The 14,424-nt window shown below is 41.4% G+C and overlaps 1 protein-coding gene across 1 annotated transcript; it reads right to left on the reverse strand.

The window, feature by feature from the left end:
* Positions 1 to 644: 644 nt before the first annotated feature.
* On the reverse strand, positions 645 to 2,488 carry C2H13orf42 (chromosome 2 C13orf42 homolog). The gene is made up of 3 exons (XM_053456786.1): positions 2,072 to 2,488; positions 1,240 to 1,387; positions 645 to 874 (listed from the first exon to the last, which is right to left on the reverse strand). The coding sequence occupies exons 1-3, from the start codon at positions 2,486 to 2,488 to the stop codon at positions 645 to 647; spliced, it is 795 nt and encodes a 264-aa protein (XP_053312761.1).
* Positions 2,489 to 14,424: the final 11,936 nt, after the last annotated feature.

Consider the following 14,424-nt stretch of genomic DNA (forward strand, 5'->3'; position numbering starts at 1 on the left):
TAGGTGATAGGTCATGTGAAACAAATACATAATACAGTTAATATTTATGTGACTTTTTATGAAAAATATTATATATTCCTTAAAACTACAGGACTATAACAGTAAGGTGGGAATTCCCCTTAAAAATTAGGGTACACTTAATCATGTTCTTTATGGCATGATGCTTTGGATCTGATTGCTGTGCTACACTGACATCTATTGGCCATCATAAACCACCAAAGCATTTCAATGGTTGTAGATAAGTGGATCATAATTGTTATATATACCGTACTTTAATATTAACATTGCAAGAGAGTGCAAATACATTATCTTTTAATATAGGCCCATTACAAGAATATGGAAGACAAAAACAAATTGGCAGTTAACAAAAAATAGTTTTCTTATTCGCTAAAGCTTGTGGCAATTTAAGAAGGTTGAACTTGATAAACACCAAACAACCGGAGTGGATTTCCCGGGTTCATTAATAGAGGGAACTTAATTCTAGCTGCCCGTGGCATCTATCAATGGCCTTGTTTTTCATCTGGCTTTCTAATGCTGATGTACCCAGCCACAGTAGGCGAGAGTGAGTATATACGCAGTGTGTCTTCGTATTTGTGTTTTCCTCTATGTCCGTTTATATTCCCTGTTATCTACCATAAGCTGGTTCATTTTGTTTTGGATTTAGGTTTAAATTTAAGGGTATTAAAGGCCCCTTCTACAGCCTTCGGCAAATAGATTGGATATCTCTCTATTCTCTTGATGCTCGTTGTTCCATTGCTGGTTCTCCATGTCTGACTGTTAGCGACTGTTGTTCTGGAGAATTCATCATTGGTCCTTCGAGGCACCCGCAGTATCCAATTGGAATGCAAGCTATGTTCTCTGCTACTGGTGGCCACTGGGAGAATAGACAAAAATAACTTATCTTTTACAAACAAAATGTATAAACGAAATGTATAAATAACAAGATACATCATGGCAGTGTCCATGGTATTCATCAGAAGATCAAAGGAAGGCTGGGAATATGACAGAAATCTTCAAATGTACTTCAAAAAGTACTTTTCAGAAAGCACTAGAACTTGAAATTCTTTAAAATAGGTAGAAGGAAGACAAAATCATTCCTATTCAGAACAGGATTGTAATGGAAAGACAATATGGTACTTTTCCTTACGTTAAAGCATCTGGAGTGTGGGAGGTTGCTCATAGACACCAAATGATTTATGAACCTGTTAAACATATGCGCTTAAATTTTACTTAACAAACCATCAAAGTCCACATCTGCATTTCTGAATATACTGCTGGGTTCTCTTATTCTCCTTTCTGAGTCAAGTTCCGCAATAACAGAGTCAAAATATGCTATTGCTTCCAAGATATCAGAATTGGGATGTTGCCTTGAATTCCCCTTTGTGTCCTGCAAAAACAAATACACATAGAGAATATTCTATTCACATACACTAGAACCATATTTTTCTCATCTCAAATCAATTTGATGTAAGTTGCATAGTAGTAGTTAAATTGCCGTTTACCCTGGAACACAATTCAACAAAGGCATATACAAAATTGAGGGACTTGCTTTTCTTTCTGTCTCTCGTCAAAGCACTAAATAAAAATGTATAGCATGTATAAAATACTTAAAGTTGCATAAGCTTTTGGGGTCTTACAGGTCTATTCATCAGATGGAAGCCTTCAATATAAGGAAGAGACATCTGAGGCCTGAACCTTAGAGGTCCCAAAAGCTTATGCAACTTTATGCATTTTTCTACATTGGTCCAATAAAAGGCATTAACTTATTCTAAAACATATTTGAAAAGGAAGGGACTTCCCAGGATTGCTTCTTGGAGCCCTTCTAATGTCTTCATTTACAATTGTCACATTACTGATTGACAGAGTATATTTACTCAACCCCTTCCCCATTGCCTGTTTGTCAGGGAAAGCTGCCATATAAACTGCTTTTTGGGATCCTCATAATAAGAAGGACATTTCTAAATAAATAATCAGGCAGATATTTAGACATTTATGCAAGTAAAAAAGCATACTATGCAAACCCATAGACACAGATTCTAACCACACAAAATATAACCACACCATGCTATACCTTGCGATCTTTTGTCTGATTTGCTGCTAACCTTTTCCCTTCTTTGGAAGATGAGGTGGATGAGGGGCAGTATTCAGGTGTGGCGGTCATGGACCTTAAGGTGTGTAGACTGGTCAGATATTTTTTTCTAAGAGCTAACAGATCCTGAAGATACTGCAAAAAGTCTTGTGTCTTCGCAAGCATCCATGCTTTGTCATCATCTTTATATTGGCAGCCACCAGAAACATCAATGTCTGCGATACTTTTGTACTTTTTTAAGGATTCACTGAAAGTTTGTCTCCCATGACTGACCACATACATAGATGTACTGCGAACCAGTCGCACAGGGGATATTGTCCCATTATAAGATGAATTTCCTTCTACAAGATCTCGACTGCAGGAACTTGGATGAAGTACTGAATGGATTTTCCGTAACATATTATTAAAGGTTTTGTATCCAGAAGCAGTCAGTTTTTTTGGGATATCTCCATGTCGACCTCAGTAAACTGGTATCTTCAATACGATCTCGTAATTTCCTGTATGTTAAAGTACATGTTACAAATACACTTTTGCTCTGTATATCTATGTCTTCTGCTGTTGTTCATTTCATCAAGAAGAGGACATAACCGTCATCCAAAAATAAAAAAAAATGTGATGGTTCGGAATTGTTTTCCAAATATTCCATTAAATTATGGTTCTTTACACACGATTGAAGGAGAAAGACTCCATGTCTAAGGTAGCAAGTCCAGAAACAAAGCTTGAGGTACATTGATACAGTTAGTGAGAGATGGTTTCAAGTTTTGTATACCATGGCAACCGCGAAGGTACATGACTATCTGATGGCAGCCTATTGTTAAGGAAATGGAAGAGTCAGATAACAAGATGGAATGCATACAGGGTAGAAGTTCTAACAGATGCAGCACTAGCTGATTCATACATCATCAGTGGATATCGAATACGGCTTACAAAGTAATTAAAATATATTATTTTTTACCATTCGTACCGAGGGTAATAACTTCTGTAGCAGAGGTGAGGAAAACAGCCTTGACTTTGCACAAGAAAGGCCAGAGCCAAGCCAGATCTCAACTAATTTACTGAACCCAGCCTCCTGGTGGCATGTGGACCCAAAGATGGAGACGCAGGAGGTGTTTTAGCCAGCCCAATTCTAGCTCATGCTACTCCCATGACCAGCATGTCTACACCAGCAAAGCCAACTCTAAAATCTAATGTATAGCCCTGGATTTACAAGAAAGTTAGCTTTATCCAGCAGGCAACTGCTCACTGTAAAATGTAATTGCCTTCTGGCCTTAGAGGGCCAAGGCCAATATTACCTTTCCATTCTAGTAGTGGTACTGTACATAAATGAATTTAGCTATTACCTGAAGGGGATTTTTCATATATTTGTGGCATATTATTTTAAGACCAGGGGGACTAAAATATAATATGGTGGCCAAAATTACTATTTCATAAGGAGGTGCATAGCGGAACACAGAAACATAGAATTTGACAGCAGACGAAAACCATTTAGTCCACCTAATCTGCCCATTTTTCCTCAAGCCTTAATTATTCCTTGGTCTCATCTTCGATTCAGGATTGCCTTATGCCTGTCCCATGCATACTTTAATTCTCTCACTATATTAGCCCCTACAAATTCTGCTTGGAAGATGTTCCACTTACTGTCTCAGTAAAGTCAACCATTGTTACATTACATCTCTGAAGCTGTACTAAAATAATTACAGCCCTACATGCGTCTTTATAAGCGTCCTCGATTAAAGGAACCATCTGGTTACCATGTTTTCCTACCCAAGGAGGACAGAGGAGCATTGGACATAGGTTGCTTCTGTAGTCACAAATATAACACCCAATTATAATAAGTAATAGGTCTTGCTATACTGATCAGGCCCAAGACAGCAGGCATAAAATATTCCAGCTGGATGTGGCCTTGAATACTTTTCAGATGGCCAAAGACGGACACTTTTGTTTTAGGGGATTTGTTTTGAGGTGCAGCCAGTGGGAAGATTTTTACCAAGATTTTATGACCTATTAATAGCTGTTATAAAATGCAGTAAGGTATTTAGAAGAACAAAAACTTAAGCTCGTTTCAGTAGGGTCTGTCTTACCTTTTATTTCTGTTAAGTCCCAAATGTTTTGTGATACACTACATGGTATGTCCTTTTTACTCACTGTACAACCTGGCCTAGGCCAGTGCCCCAGCTGCCCACCACCACTTACTTCGACAGCAGCCACGCTCTATGATCAGCTTCAATTTAAGCATATGTGGTGCTGAGCAAGGTTTGCTATAGAGGTTGTGCTTGTGTCCTAAAGAAGGACACTTGGGAGGTACGGCCTTGTGAAGCCCAGTAGGACCGACAACTGCCAAAGTTAGGCCTTTCCATACATAAGTGTATAAACCTACATCACAGCAAACCCTGGTATTCTCTCTTAAAACAATTGGCGTGACCCTGCTGAAAAGCAAAAATGAATAAAAATAATAGTAATAATCTATATTTATAGGATTATTAAAAGACTATTGAGGAAATTCCAAACCATTCCACTAGATGGTGCTATTAAAGCACAAAAAAACATGGCTGGGTTGGTGTGGGGCCTTGAAATTTCTTTATGGTTCGGACTGTTTTCAAGTCATGCTTACACATGTATGAACGGTGATGAGCCTGCACATATATAGAGGCTTATGGGAATCTAGAGCCTGGCCATTTTTAATAAGAAATCTCTCCTCTGCTTCTTGGATCACTAATTGCTGGTTAAAAAGTCAGTCTATTGTACTATACCAATGATTAAAATACTTTGTAAGTACTCAAGGAAACACACTAAACATTTAATAGATATTTCCAAAAAGATGACACCCGTTTTGCTTCTCAACTGCACCCACCTCTATGGGTTAAGGCTCCAATGATATTCATCATTCTGACTGAAGGTCATTAGGGGCCGTTTCGTTACCTATGGGGGTTGTTGCCCCAGGCCTGATCTTCACATGTAGCATACTTGGAAACGTCACAGGGTAGGCTACCTGGAGTTCCCCCTCTCCTGTGTGTGTAACTTCATTGAAGGGGCCGGGCTAGCATCAGGTAAGTTGGTGGGAAGAAGGTGTCACTGGATGTGGGTAGATGGATGAAGCCTAGAAAGGGTGAGCAAGAAGAATACCTGTAACCTTCTTAGAGGTCGACAAAACTGACCTGGAGTTCTGGGAATCAAGGTTTTACCTGGAGACTGGGTTAAGCCCAGCAAGTTTACAGGTATGGGTCTAACATAAAAATCTTTAGTCTTAGTGGGTTTCAGGGGACATTTCTTGGGGACAAGTAGTAACGAGGGACAGAAGCTTCAAATTAGGAGCTCCATTTCTTTTTATTACTGTATTTATCTTGTAGGGGCTGAAATGAGGATGAACAGCCCAATTAAGCTTTCCATATCTCCTAACAAGTCCAGGACCAGGACAGTTCCATAGGCTGCTTTGGGGACAGTGTCCCTGTATATACCAGACTTGTGCATTCGTATTTACGAACTGTATTTTAAACGAGATTTGCCTGCTTCATGCACTCATATAGATCTCCAATAACGTAGAGCCCCCCCCCCCTAGAAAACAAACAAAAACAAATGTCAAAAGTGCTGAAATTTTAGTTAGATTCGTCCATCTCTTGGCCACGTTTAGCCACCATTACAAGCCGTTTTGGCGCCTTAACAACCGTTTCATGTCTCTTTAATAAGGTAAAGTAGAAAAGGACTTTGCATAGGAGGGTACATACCAATGACTGATATGTAGAAGTATCCAAAAAAAAATCAGGTTATGGCTGTGATTGATGGGTCCAGCAACCTGTGGGAGTTTTTCCTTTTTTCACTCTGTCCATCAGCATTTACAAGGAGAGGGACAAACATTAGATATATTAATGTGTGGATACCATTTTTACTTATGAGTAGCAGCAGTTACAGACTGATGGGAGTTGGAGTTGTAGACAGTGACAGTTAGTTATTAGCATACCTGGGAACTCTCTGGGTTTGACCTGTTCTCTGGGTCGTGGGAGCGGGGGCCTTGACAGGCCCCATTCCCCGCCCATTTCCCCTTTAAATAGGGGTGTTTCCTGCGATGTCAGTGGGAAAGCCTCCTGACATCAGCGGGAATGCCCCCAATGCCAGCAGGAACACCCCCTGACATCAGCAGGACCGCCCACTGGAGGTGAAGAAGGATGGTCAACCCTTGCAGAGGTAGTGGGTGTTACTCTGCCTTTTTGGGAAGGGATACGGCCATCGACAAGGTCAATGATGATGACCTGGATTTAGATCATGAGCGATACATCCTCCGGTAATTTCATTTCTCGGTTGGATATGGTACATTTGCTTGATGTGCACAAGTCTAATACATGCTGTTCATTTCAGGTTATTTCTAGCAGTATGGTTCATTTAACACATCTTTTACTCAACCTACCTCTAGGATAAAGATATATATATACTTTGTGAATCTTTACTTTACTCTATGCTTTAACTCAGGGCTGGTGCAAGGATTTTTGCCACCCTAGGCAAAACATAATTTTGCTGTCCCCTGGCTACACCCCTACAAGCCCCTCCCATTTGCCCCTCCCACTTATACCCCACCTTCTCCTAACTGGCTGATTCGCTCACACTCCTCCCCATAGTGACTGCGAGCCGCGGTCGCGCTTACTGAATGACCGCGGCTCCCGGCTGCAGCCTGCACTGCCTGCGAGGCTGCCTGCCTCCCATCAAGTGTCCGCGCTTCTAATGAATGACCGTGGCCGCCGGTTCGCTGCTGCAGGCTGTTCTGCTGTCGGCGCCCCCTGCTTTAACTACATGAATATGTACCAATTACATGAATAAAGTTCTAACAAAACACTGGAGCTGTTTGTTAAACAAAGACAATAGCTCATTGAAAATATTTGTGGACATTGGGGGAAGCAGATATCCATTTCACAATGGTTTAGTGTCCTGGAAGTGGCTGGCATGGCATTGTACCTACGAGACAGTAGTGCACCACCAGTGCATGACACTACAATCTGCTTCACATGGGTTCGCTCTGGGCCCTTTGTGCTATAGCTGAAAATCCGAAGACATGGTACATTTCTCAGCGAGAAGGCTTAAAGCAACTCTATGATTTCCCTATGTATATATATATATATATATATGAAACCAAAGAAAAAATGGGCACTCACGGGTCTTTGCAGTAAAGTGCATTAAGCACAATTTTATTTCAACCAGCACAGCCTGGGCTGTGCTGGTTGAAATAAAATTGTGCTTAATGCACTTTACTGCAAAGACCCGTGAGTGCCCATTTTTTCTTTGGTTTCATATATCTGGCTATTTTTGGAGCACCTGGGCAAATAAAAGCCTGTGTATATTAATAAATTCTCTGAGTGTGCAGCCGCTCCCTTTGGTTTGTATATATATATATATATATATACCTTCAGCGCTGTGCTTAAAAAGGGTCAAGCGGCTGATCCAAAACGGTCACAGTGCTGATCCTACTTCCCTTGGCCCATGCCATAAACCCTCAGGGCAGCTAAACACACTGTATGTGTATACCATGGAAAATATACTTTCCGTTTTTGTTTTCTGCTCTGCATGATTATTCCTCCCCATATGTGCTGGATAAAAATCTGACTTGTAAATTAACTAAAGCCAACTCTCATAAGCACTTGCAAAAAATAACCATCAGGAGAGTGGAATATAAGTGGAGGCAAGCTGTAAATTGCCTGTGATTTGGAACCCACAACCAGGGGATTGGCAGGTGACTTGTGAGTGAAGTCCTACCTACATAAAAGTAAGAAAAAAATAAAATAAAAAAAGAAGTAGGGGTCTCTAGGACACCATGTTAACCAAGGAGGGAGGCAATTGCCCCCTTTTCCTACACCCTGTCTGTGGTGTGTAATTAAACCTGGGGTAAAAGTGTAAATATATATGCAGAGGTATGGGGTGGACCCCAGCTAGACCCCAGCCGTGCCTCCCCAGCACCCCACTTCCCATCCCTGGTGAGAATGGTGGGTCAAAATAAATGTATAACCTCACTGGGGTGATAGTGGTTACAAAAATGTTTAAAAAATTAGCACAGACCCCATCCCATGCCCTCCACATTGAAGTCTATGGACGCCATTTACGTCCATAGCCCCCATTTTAATAATTTACGGAGGATGCAATGTGTCCTCAAAACACCGGGGGCTGCTGGTCCACGGCAGTGTATATGCATGTTGCCATGCAACCAGTGGCCTTTTACAATCTGCTGCCATTGGATGAAGGTGGAATACTGTTGTGTTTTTTCTGCATTTTGTTTCTTTTATGTCAGGATTTTTTCCTTTATTATATTTTTTTGGATGGCCCCTTTCCTTGGACCAAAAATATCAGTCAATGGCTTTGTGGATCATTGTGGGATGAGCCCTGAGTGCTGATATCCCCCCCTTTTTTTCACCCTTTCAGTGCCATGGAGGAGGACAGTGACTTCTAATGTCTATTTTGTGGTACAAAAGGGTGTGAGATCATCCTTCTCTAACAATTACATCACAACAAATGCTTATGACTCACTTTACCTTCTTTGACAATCAGTTTGTTAAAAGAGTTATTTCTACACCTAAATTTTCTTAATCCCTTTTAAATTTTATCTCATAACTCAATTAGAGTAATTTGGATTAAGTAACTGCCCATGTGTATGGTAAATTTAGTTTGCTACTATTTGTTTATTCCTAAACCTTAGCTTTACTTTCTCTTGCCATATTGTTTTGGGCTTTAAAGTGAAAATGCTGTCAGAGTTTTTTTTTTGTTTTTTTTTTTTAATCTAAATACTATAATCACATTAAAACGAGTTTTCCAAAATAAAAAAAATCTAATTATATTTTCATAGAGATATTGTGCTGTTTAAGTTTCTGGTTCTAGCTTATACATACTATAATGTTTTAATAGAGATCGTGGGGTTCTAGCTTATACATACTATAATGTTTTAATAGAGATCGTGGGGTTCTAGCTTATACATATTATAATGTTTTAATAGAGATCGTGTGGTTCTAGCTTATACATACCATAATGTTTTAATAGAGATCGTGGGGTTCTAGCTTATACATACCATAATGTTTTAATAGAGATCATGGGGTTCTAGCTTATACATACTATAATATTTTAATAGAGATCGTGGGGTTCTAGCTTATGCATACCATAATGTTTTAATAGAGATTGTGGGGTTCTAGCTTATACATTCTATAATGTTTTAATAGAGATCCTGGGGTTCTAGCTTATACATACTATAATGTTTTAATAGAGATCCTGGGGTTCTAGCTTATACATACCATAATGTTTTAATAGAGATCATGGGGTTCTAGGTTATACATACTATAATGTTTAACAGGGACCCTGTTACCTGAAAGAGCTATTAACAGGGGTGGGCTGGGCAGGGGGGCAATTGCCCCCCAGGCCGCACTGAATCTACATTAAACGGCCGCCCATTTAAGTGGCCGATTCGGCCACGCCAGGGCCGTCTTTAATGCCCGCAGCATCCGCGGTGGACCGGCCGAACTGGCCGGCACACCGAGATGCCACTGCAGCCGATGTGGCTGCGAGTCTTAAAGCGACGGTAAGACACGCTGGCCGCTTTAAAATCATTAAGCCCAAATCCACATGGGGCAATACACAAAGGGCATAATGTACAAAGTGGGGCTGGCTGGGTGCACATATCCACATGGGGCAATTTTGGACGTGGGTGTCAGTGTGGCAGAGCCTGTCCTGGTGTGTGTGTTTGGATATCGGTGTGGCAGAGCCTGTCCTGGTGTTGTGTGTTTGGCTGTCTGTGTGGCAAAGCCTGTCCCGGTGTGTGTGTGTGTGTGTGTGTGTTTGGGTGTTGGTGTGGCAGAGCCTGTCCTGGTGTGTGTTTGGGTGTTGATGTGGCAGAGCCTGTCCCGGCGTCTGTGTGTTTGGCTGTCTATGTGGCAGGGCCTGTTCTGGTGTGTGTGTGTCTGGGTGTTGGTGTGGCAGAGCCTGTCCTGTTGTGTTTGTGTTTGGGTGTTGGTGTGGCAGAGCCTGTCCTGGTGTGTGTGTTTGGGTGTCGGTGTGGCAGAGCCTGTCCTGGTGTGTGTGTTTGGGTGTCGGTGTGGCAGAGCCTGTACTGGTGTCAGGGCGGGCTGTTTGAGGACAAAGTTGGCTCACTCTGGACTGTAATTTGTTAATGTTATCTTGATGCTTATCTTTTTTATTACAAAGATTAGCTGTTTTTTAATGTATTAAACATAATTTTTTTTACTCCCAGTCCCATCACATGACATCAATATGCGTTAGAAAATCAGGAAAAGATGGGCATGGATGGTGTGCTGATTCAGTGGCACAGCGGGTCACTTGACTAGACTTGCCCCCCAGGCCTTAGGCTGCCAGCCCTCCCCTGGCTATTAACACCCTACATCCCTGCTCGCCCCCTCCGATCCACACATATGTCTCTTCTCTCATTACCCAAAGTGCGCACAAAATCCGGCTCCAACGCATTCTGCCATGCTGCTCCCACATTCTGGAACCCTCTACCACTTTCAATCAGAGAGGCTCCATCTTTAGAGACTTTTAAAAAAAGACTTAAAACCCATCTTTTCTCCCAATCCTTCAGATAATTCACTCTTTCGCGTATGCATATACCTGTAAAGTGCTTTGAGTCCCACTGGGAGAAAAGCGCTATATAAATACTTGTTGTTGTTGTTGTTGTTTAATAGAGATCGTGGGGTCTAGCTTATACATGCTATAATGTTTCCAGACAGCGTCATACTGGTTATTTGTTTGTGTTCAGCTCTCTTATGTTAGACAAATCTACAAGGCAAACATCCTGATTCCTTATCACACTGCCTTGTGGTAAACAATAGAATGGCTCAGTCTTAATCTTCTAGACAATGACTAATAAAAGCCTATCAAGGACCTTTGTTAGATAAACAGGACTTATTTACATTTGACCAGTAGCGTACCTAGCGGGGGGCGGGGGGGGGCGGTCTGCACCGGGTGCCGCTCATCAGGGGGGTGCCAACTTGCCGGCACCCGGCACCCCTCCAGAGACGGACAGTAATGTCCGCCGCTGGAGGAGCAGGCTCGCAAGAGAGCGGTATCGGAGGTCTTTAACAGACCTCCGGCTCCCTTGAGTGATTTTAAGCCGGTTCCCTTGAACCGGCTTAAAATCACTCAAGGGAGCCGGAGGTCTGTTAAAGACCTCCGATACTGCTCCCTTGCGATCCGCGCGGCAACTGCTGCTGTGCAGAGGGCACTGTGGGCGCGGCTTCAGTGCCGCCGGGATCTGACAACAAACCCCGGCGGCACTGAAGCCGCGCCCACAGTGCCCTCTGACCCGGAAGAAGACAGAAGAAGAGGAGCGAAGAGCAAGACTGCTGTAAAAAGAAAAGACTGCTGTAAGAAGAAAAGAGGTAGAAAAGAAGGTAGGAAATCATTCATTGAGACTGAGTGACAGTGAGAGTGGATTGGTATGTGTGGAATCTGTGGAATCTGTGGATTGGTATGTGTGGTATGTGTGGATTAGTATGTGTGGTATGTGTGGATTAGTATGTGTGGTATGTGTGGATTAGTATGTGTGGAATGTGTGGATTGGTATATGTGTGGATTGGTATGTGTGGAATGGTATGTGTGGAATGTGTGGATTGGTATGTGTGGAATCTGTGGATTGGTATGTGTGGAATCTGTGGATTGGTATGTGTGGATTGGTATGTGTGGAATCTGGATTGGTATGTGTGGAATCTGTGGATTGGTATGTGTGGTATGTGTGGAATCTGTGGATTGGAATGTGTGGTATGTGTGGAATCTGTGGATTGGTATGTGTGGAATCTGTGGATTGGTAAATGTTGATTGGTAAATGTGTGAGAGTGATGGGTGTTATGCTGTACCATTTCCAATGTCTTTTTCATTATAATTATGCTCTAAAGTACATCATAACTCCCATCACTCTATACTGTTCCGTACAGTGGCAATGCTGGGAGACAGAGGCCTTGCACCCCCACCGCAGGGTGCTGGTCAGGTTCTATGTGGGCAATGTGGACGCTGGCTTTGGGGTGTGCAATCTGTGATCTATGCCTGTAATTTAGGGTGTTTTATCTATAACTTTAATGCTGAGTTTTTATGTGAATTCCAATTGATCAATACCTGAAAAGCTGGGTTTGTGTGTTAATGTGTTGGTCTATATCTGCTATGCTATGTTTCTATACATTATTTATGTTTACCAGCAAATACAGGATTTGTATGTCTTATTCAGTTGATCAATACCTGGGGTGCTGTTTCCATGTGTTGTTTATTTGATCTATACTTTCAGTGCTGAGTGATTTCCAGTTGATCTATACCTGCAATGCTGGGTTTGTGTGTTCTGTTGATTTATACCTGCAATGCTATGTTTCCATACATTATTTATGTATACCTGTAAATACAGGATATTTATGTCTTATTCAGTTGCACGTGCTGTTTCCATGTGTTGTTTATTTGATCTATACCTGAACTACAGGGAGTAATTAAAAGAGAGTTGTGGTTTAGTGACGTAGGGGACAAATGGACTTTGGGGATGATTACGGGGAGAGGACCTCCCAATGTCACGGTGCAGTCAGAAGAAGGGAAGGCTGTACTGACTCTCACAGTCTTCCCCTGATCTGCAGTTGAGGGCAGTACAGCATAATCCCTATCACTATACATCGATCTAGACATTTACAATAATGCAGCATAACCCCTACCACTATATACTAAGCCAGACACTGAAGTGATAGGCCTACACCACATCAATGGCTTTGTATATAGTGATATGGGTTATGCTGCATTATTGTAAATGTCAGGCTCAATGTATAGTGATATGGATTACGCTGCCCCACCGTCAATGTGTGCTCAGTATAAAGTGATAGTTGTTATCCTGTATCACCGGCAATGTGGGCCTCAGTATATAATAACAGTTATGTTGTACCACCGTCAGCGCGTGCCTCAGTATATAATGGAAACAGTTATGTAATATAATGATAGCAGTTGTGCTGCACAACTGTCAATGTCTGCCTCAGTGTATAATGATAGTTATGTTGTACTACTATAAGTGTCTAGCTCAGTATATAAAGATAGCGGCTATGCTGTACCACCATCAATATCTGGCTCAGTTATAGTGATAGGTGTTATGCTGTTCCACTGTAGTATCTGGCTCAGTGTATAGTGATAGGAGTTATGCTGTTTCACTGTAATGTTTGCCTCAATATATAATGAAATTACTTAAGCTGCACCACCGTCAATGTCTGTCTCAGTATAGAGTGATAGGCATTATGCTGTACCACCGTCACTGCCTGGCTCAGTATATAGTGATAGGTGTCATGCTATACCAGAGTCAGTGTCTGGTTCATATGGTATATATAATCATGAGTCGACATGGCAACACCACTATATATGCAAATGCTCAAATGAAAAGAGAACAATGTTATGGTGACTCCGGATTATAATATCAGAATTTTTTTTAGTTTATAGTGTCTTTAGCTGCTTAGCCAGTACTTAATTTGTAATGTTTGTCACTCATTTGTTAGGTCTTCTTAGAAACTTGTTGTGTTTGTTGTTTTTTTGGGGGGGTTATTAAAGAAAGCACTATTATATGTTCAGTAAATGTTATTTAAACATATTTATTTTACTTATAAGTTATTAATTTATTTTTTCAGATTTCTTGTTGTTTACAGTTGACATACAGTTTACAAATTGGTGCAATAAATATTCTTGCCAACATAATTTTGTAGATGTCTTTACATTTGGGGGGGGGGGTGCCACTTACAGGATCCGCCCCGGGTGCCAAATACTCTAGGTACGCCCCTGCATTTGACATACAGAATTAGCTCAGTTTAGTGATACCCAAAATATTGAAACATTGTTCCTTTTTTATATATGTGGTTGTTGGATTTATTTTCTTAATAATACTCATAATAATTATAATTTAATTTATGTAAGAACATATTTAAAGAAACAGAGAATGTGGAGGGTATCCTAGAGCTGCTTGAGCATTTCAATGGACTATTTGGCTTAGACGCCAGCAATACATAGATTAGCAAGGCTCTGGCACAGAATGGGTTAGGTTTATGAGTCTAATCGTTAAATTATCCTATACATTTAAGTACCTCTAGAGTACCAATGCCTGCAACGTGATCCAGCGCTGCAGCAGAGAGATGCTTTGAGGTTATTTTGGAAACAAATGTAAAGAAACTTTAATGTGAATGAGGTTGCTCGCGAAACATGAAACTGCTACTATTTGGCAACATGAGAGGCTCATTCCAGTGTAGTAATAGCCCCCATGCAGCGCTGTGCCCCTCTGACCCAGTACCACCATGAGATTTAGCAGTGACCGCCCCATCCAGGGATTAGGTGGCTGCAGACGATGGATTGGGGGTTATTCC

The sequence above is a fragment of the Spea bombifrons genome, chromosome 2 (genome assembly GCF_027358695.1).
Source record: "Spea bombifrons isolate aSpeBom1 chromosome 2, aSpeBom1.2.pri, whole genome shotgun sequence".
NCBI lineage: Eukaryota > Metazoa > Chordata > Amphibia > Anura > Pelobatidae > Spea > Spea bombifrons.

Excerpts from the sequence above, each read along its gene's own strand:
- C2H13orf42 (XM_053456786.1), bottom strand. The coding sequence starts at position 2,488 with ATGTTACGGAAAATCCATTCAGTACTTCATCCAAGTTCCTGCAGTCGA. Across the intron at positions 1,388-2,071 it reads ATCAGACAAAAGATCGCAAG|GACACAAAGGGGAATTCAAG; the intron begins GTATAGCATGGT and ends TTGTTTTTGCAG. Across the intron at positions 875-1,239 it reads TGCAGATGTGGACTTTGATG|TGGCCACCAGTAGCAGAGAA; the intron begins GTTTGTTAAGTA and ends CTATTCTCCCAG.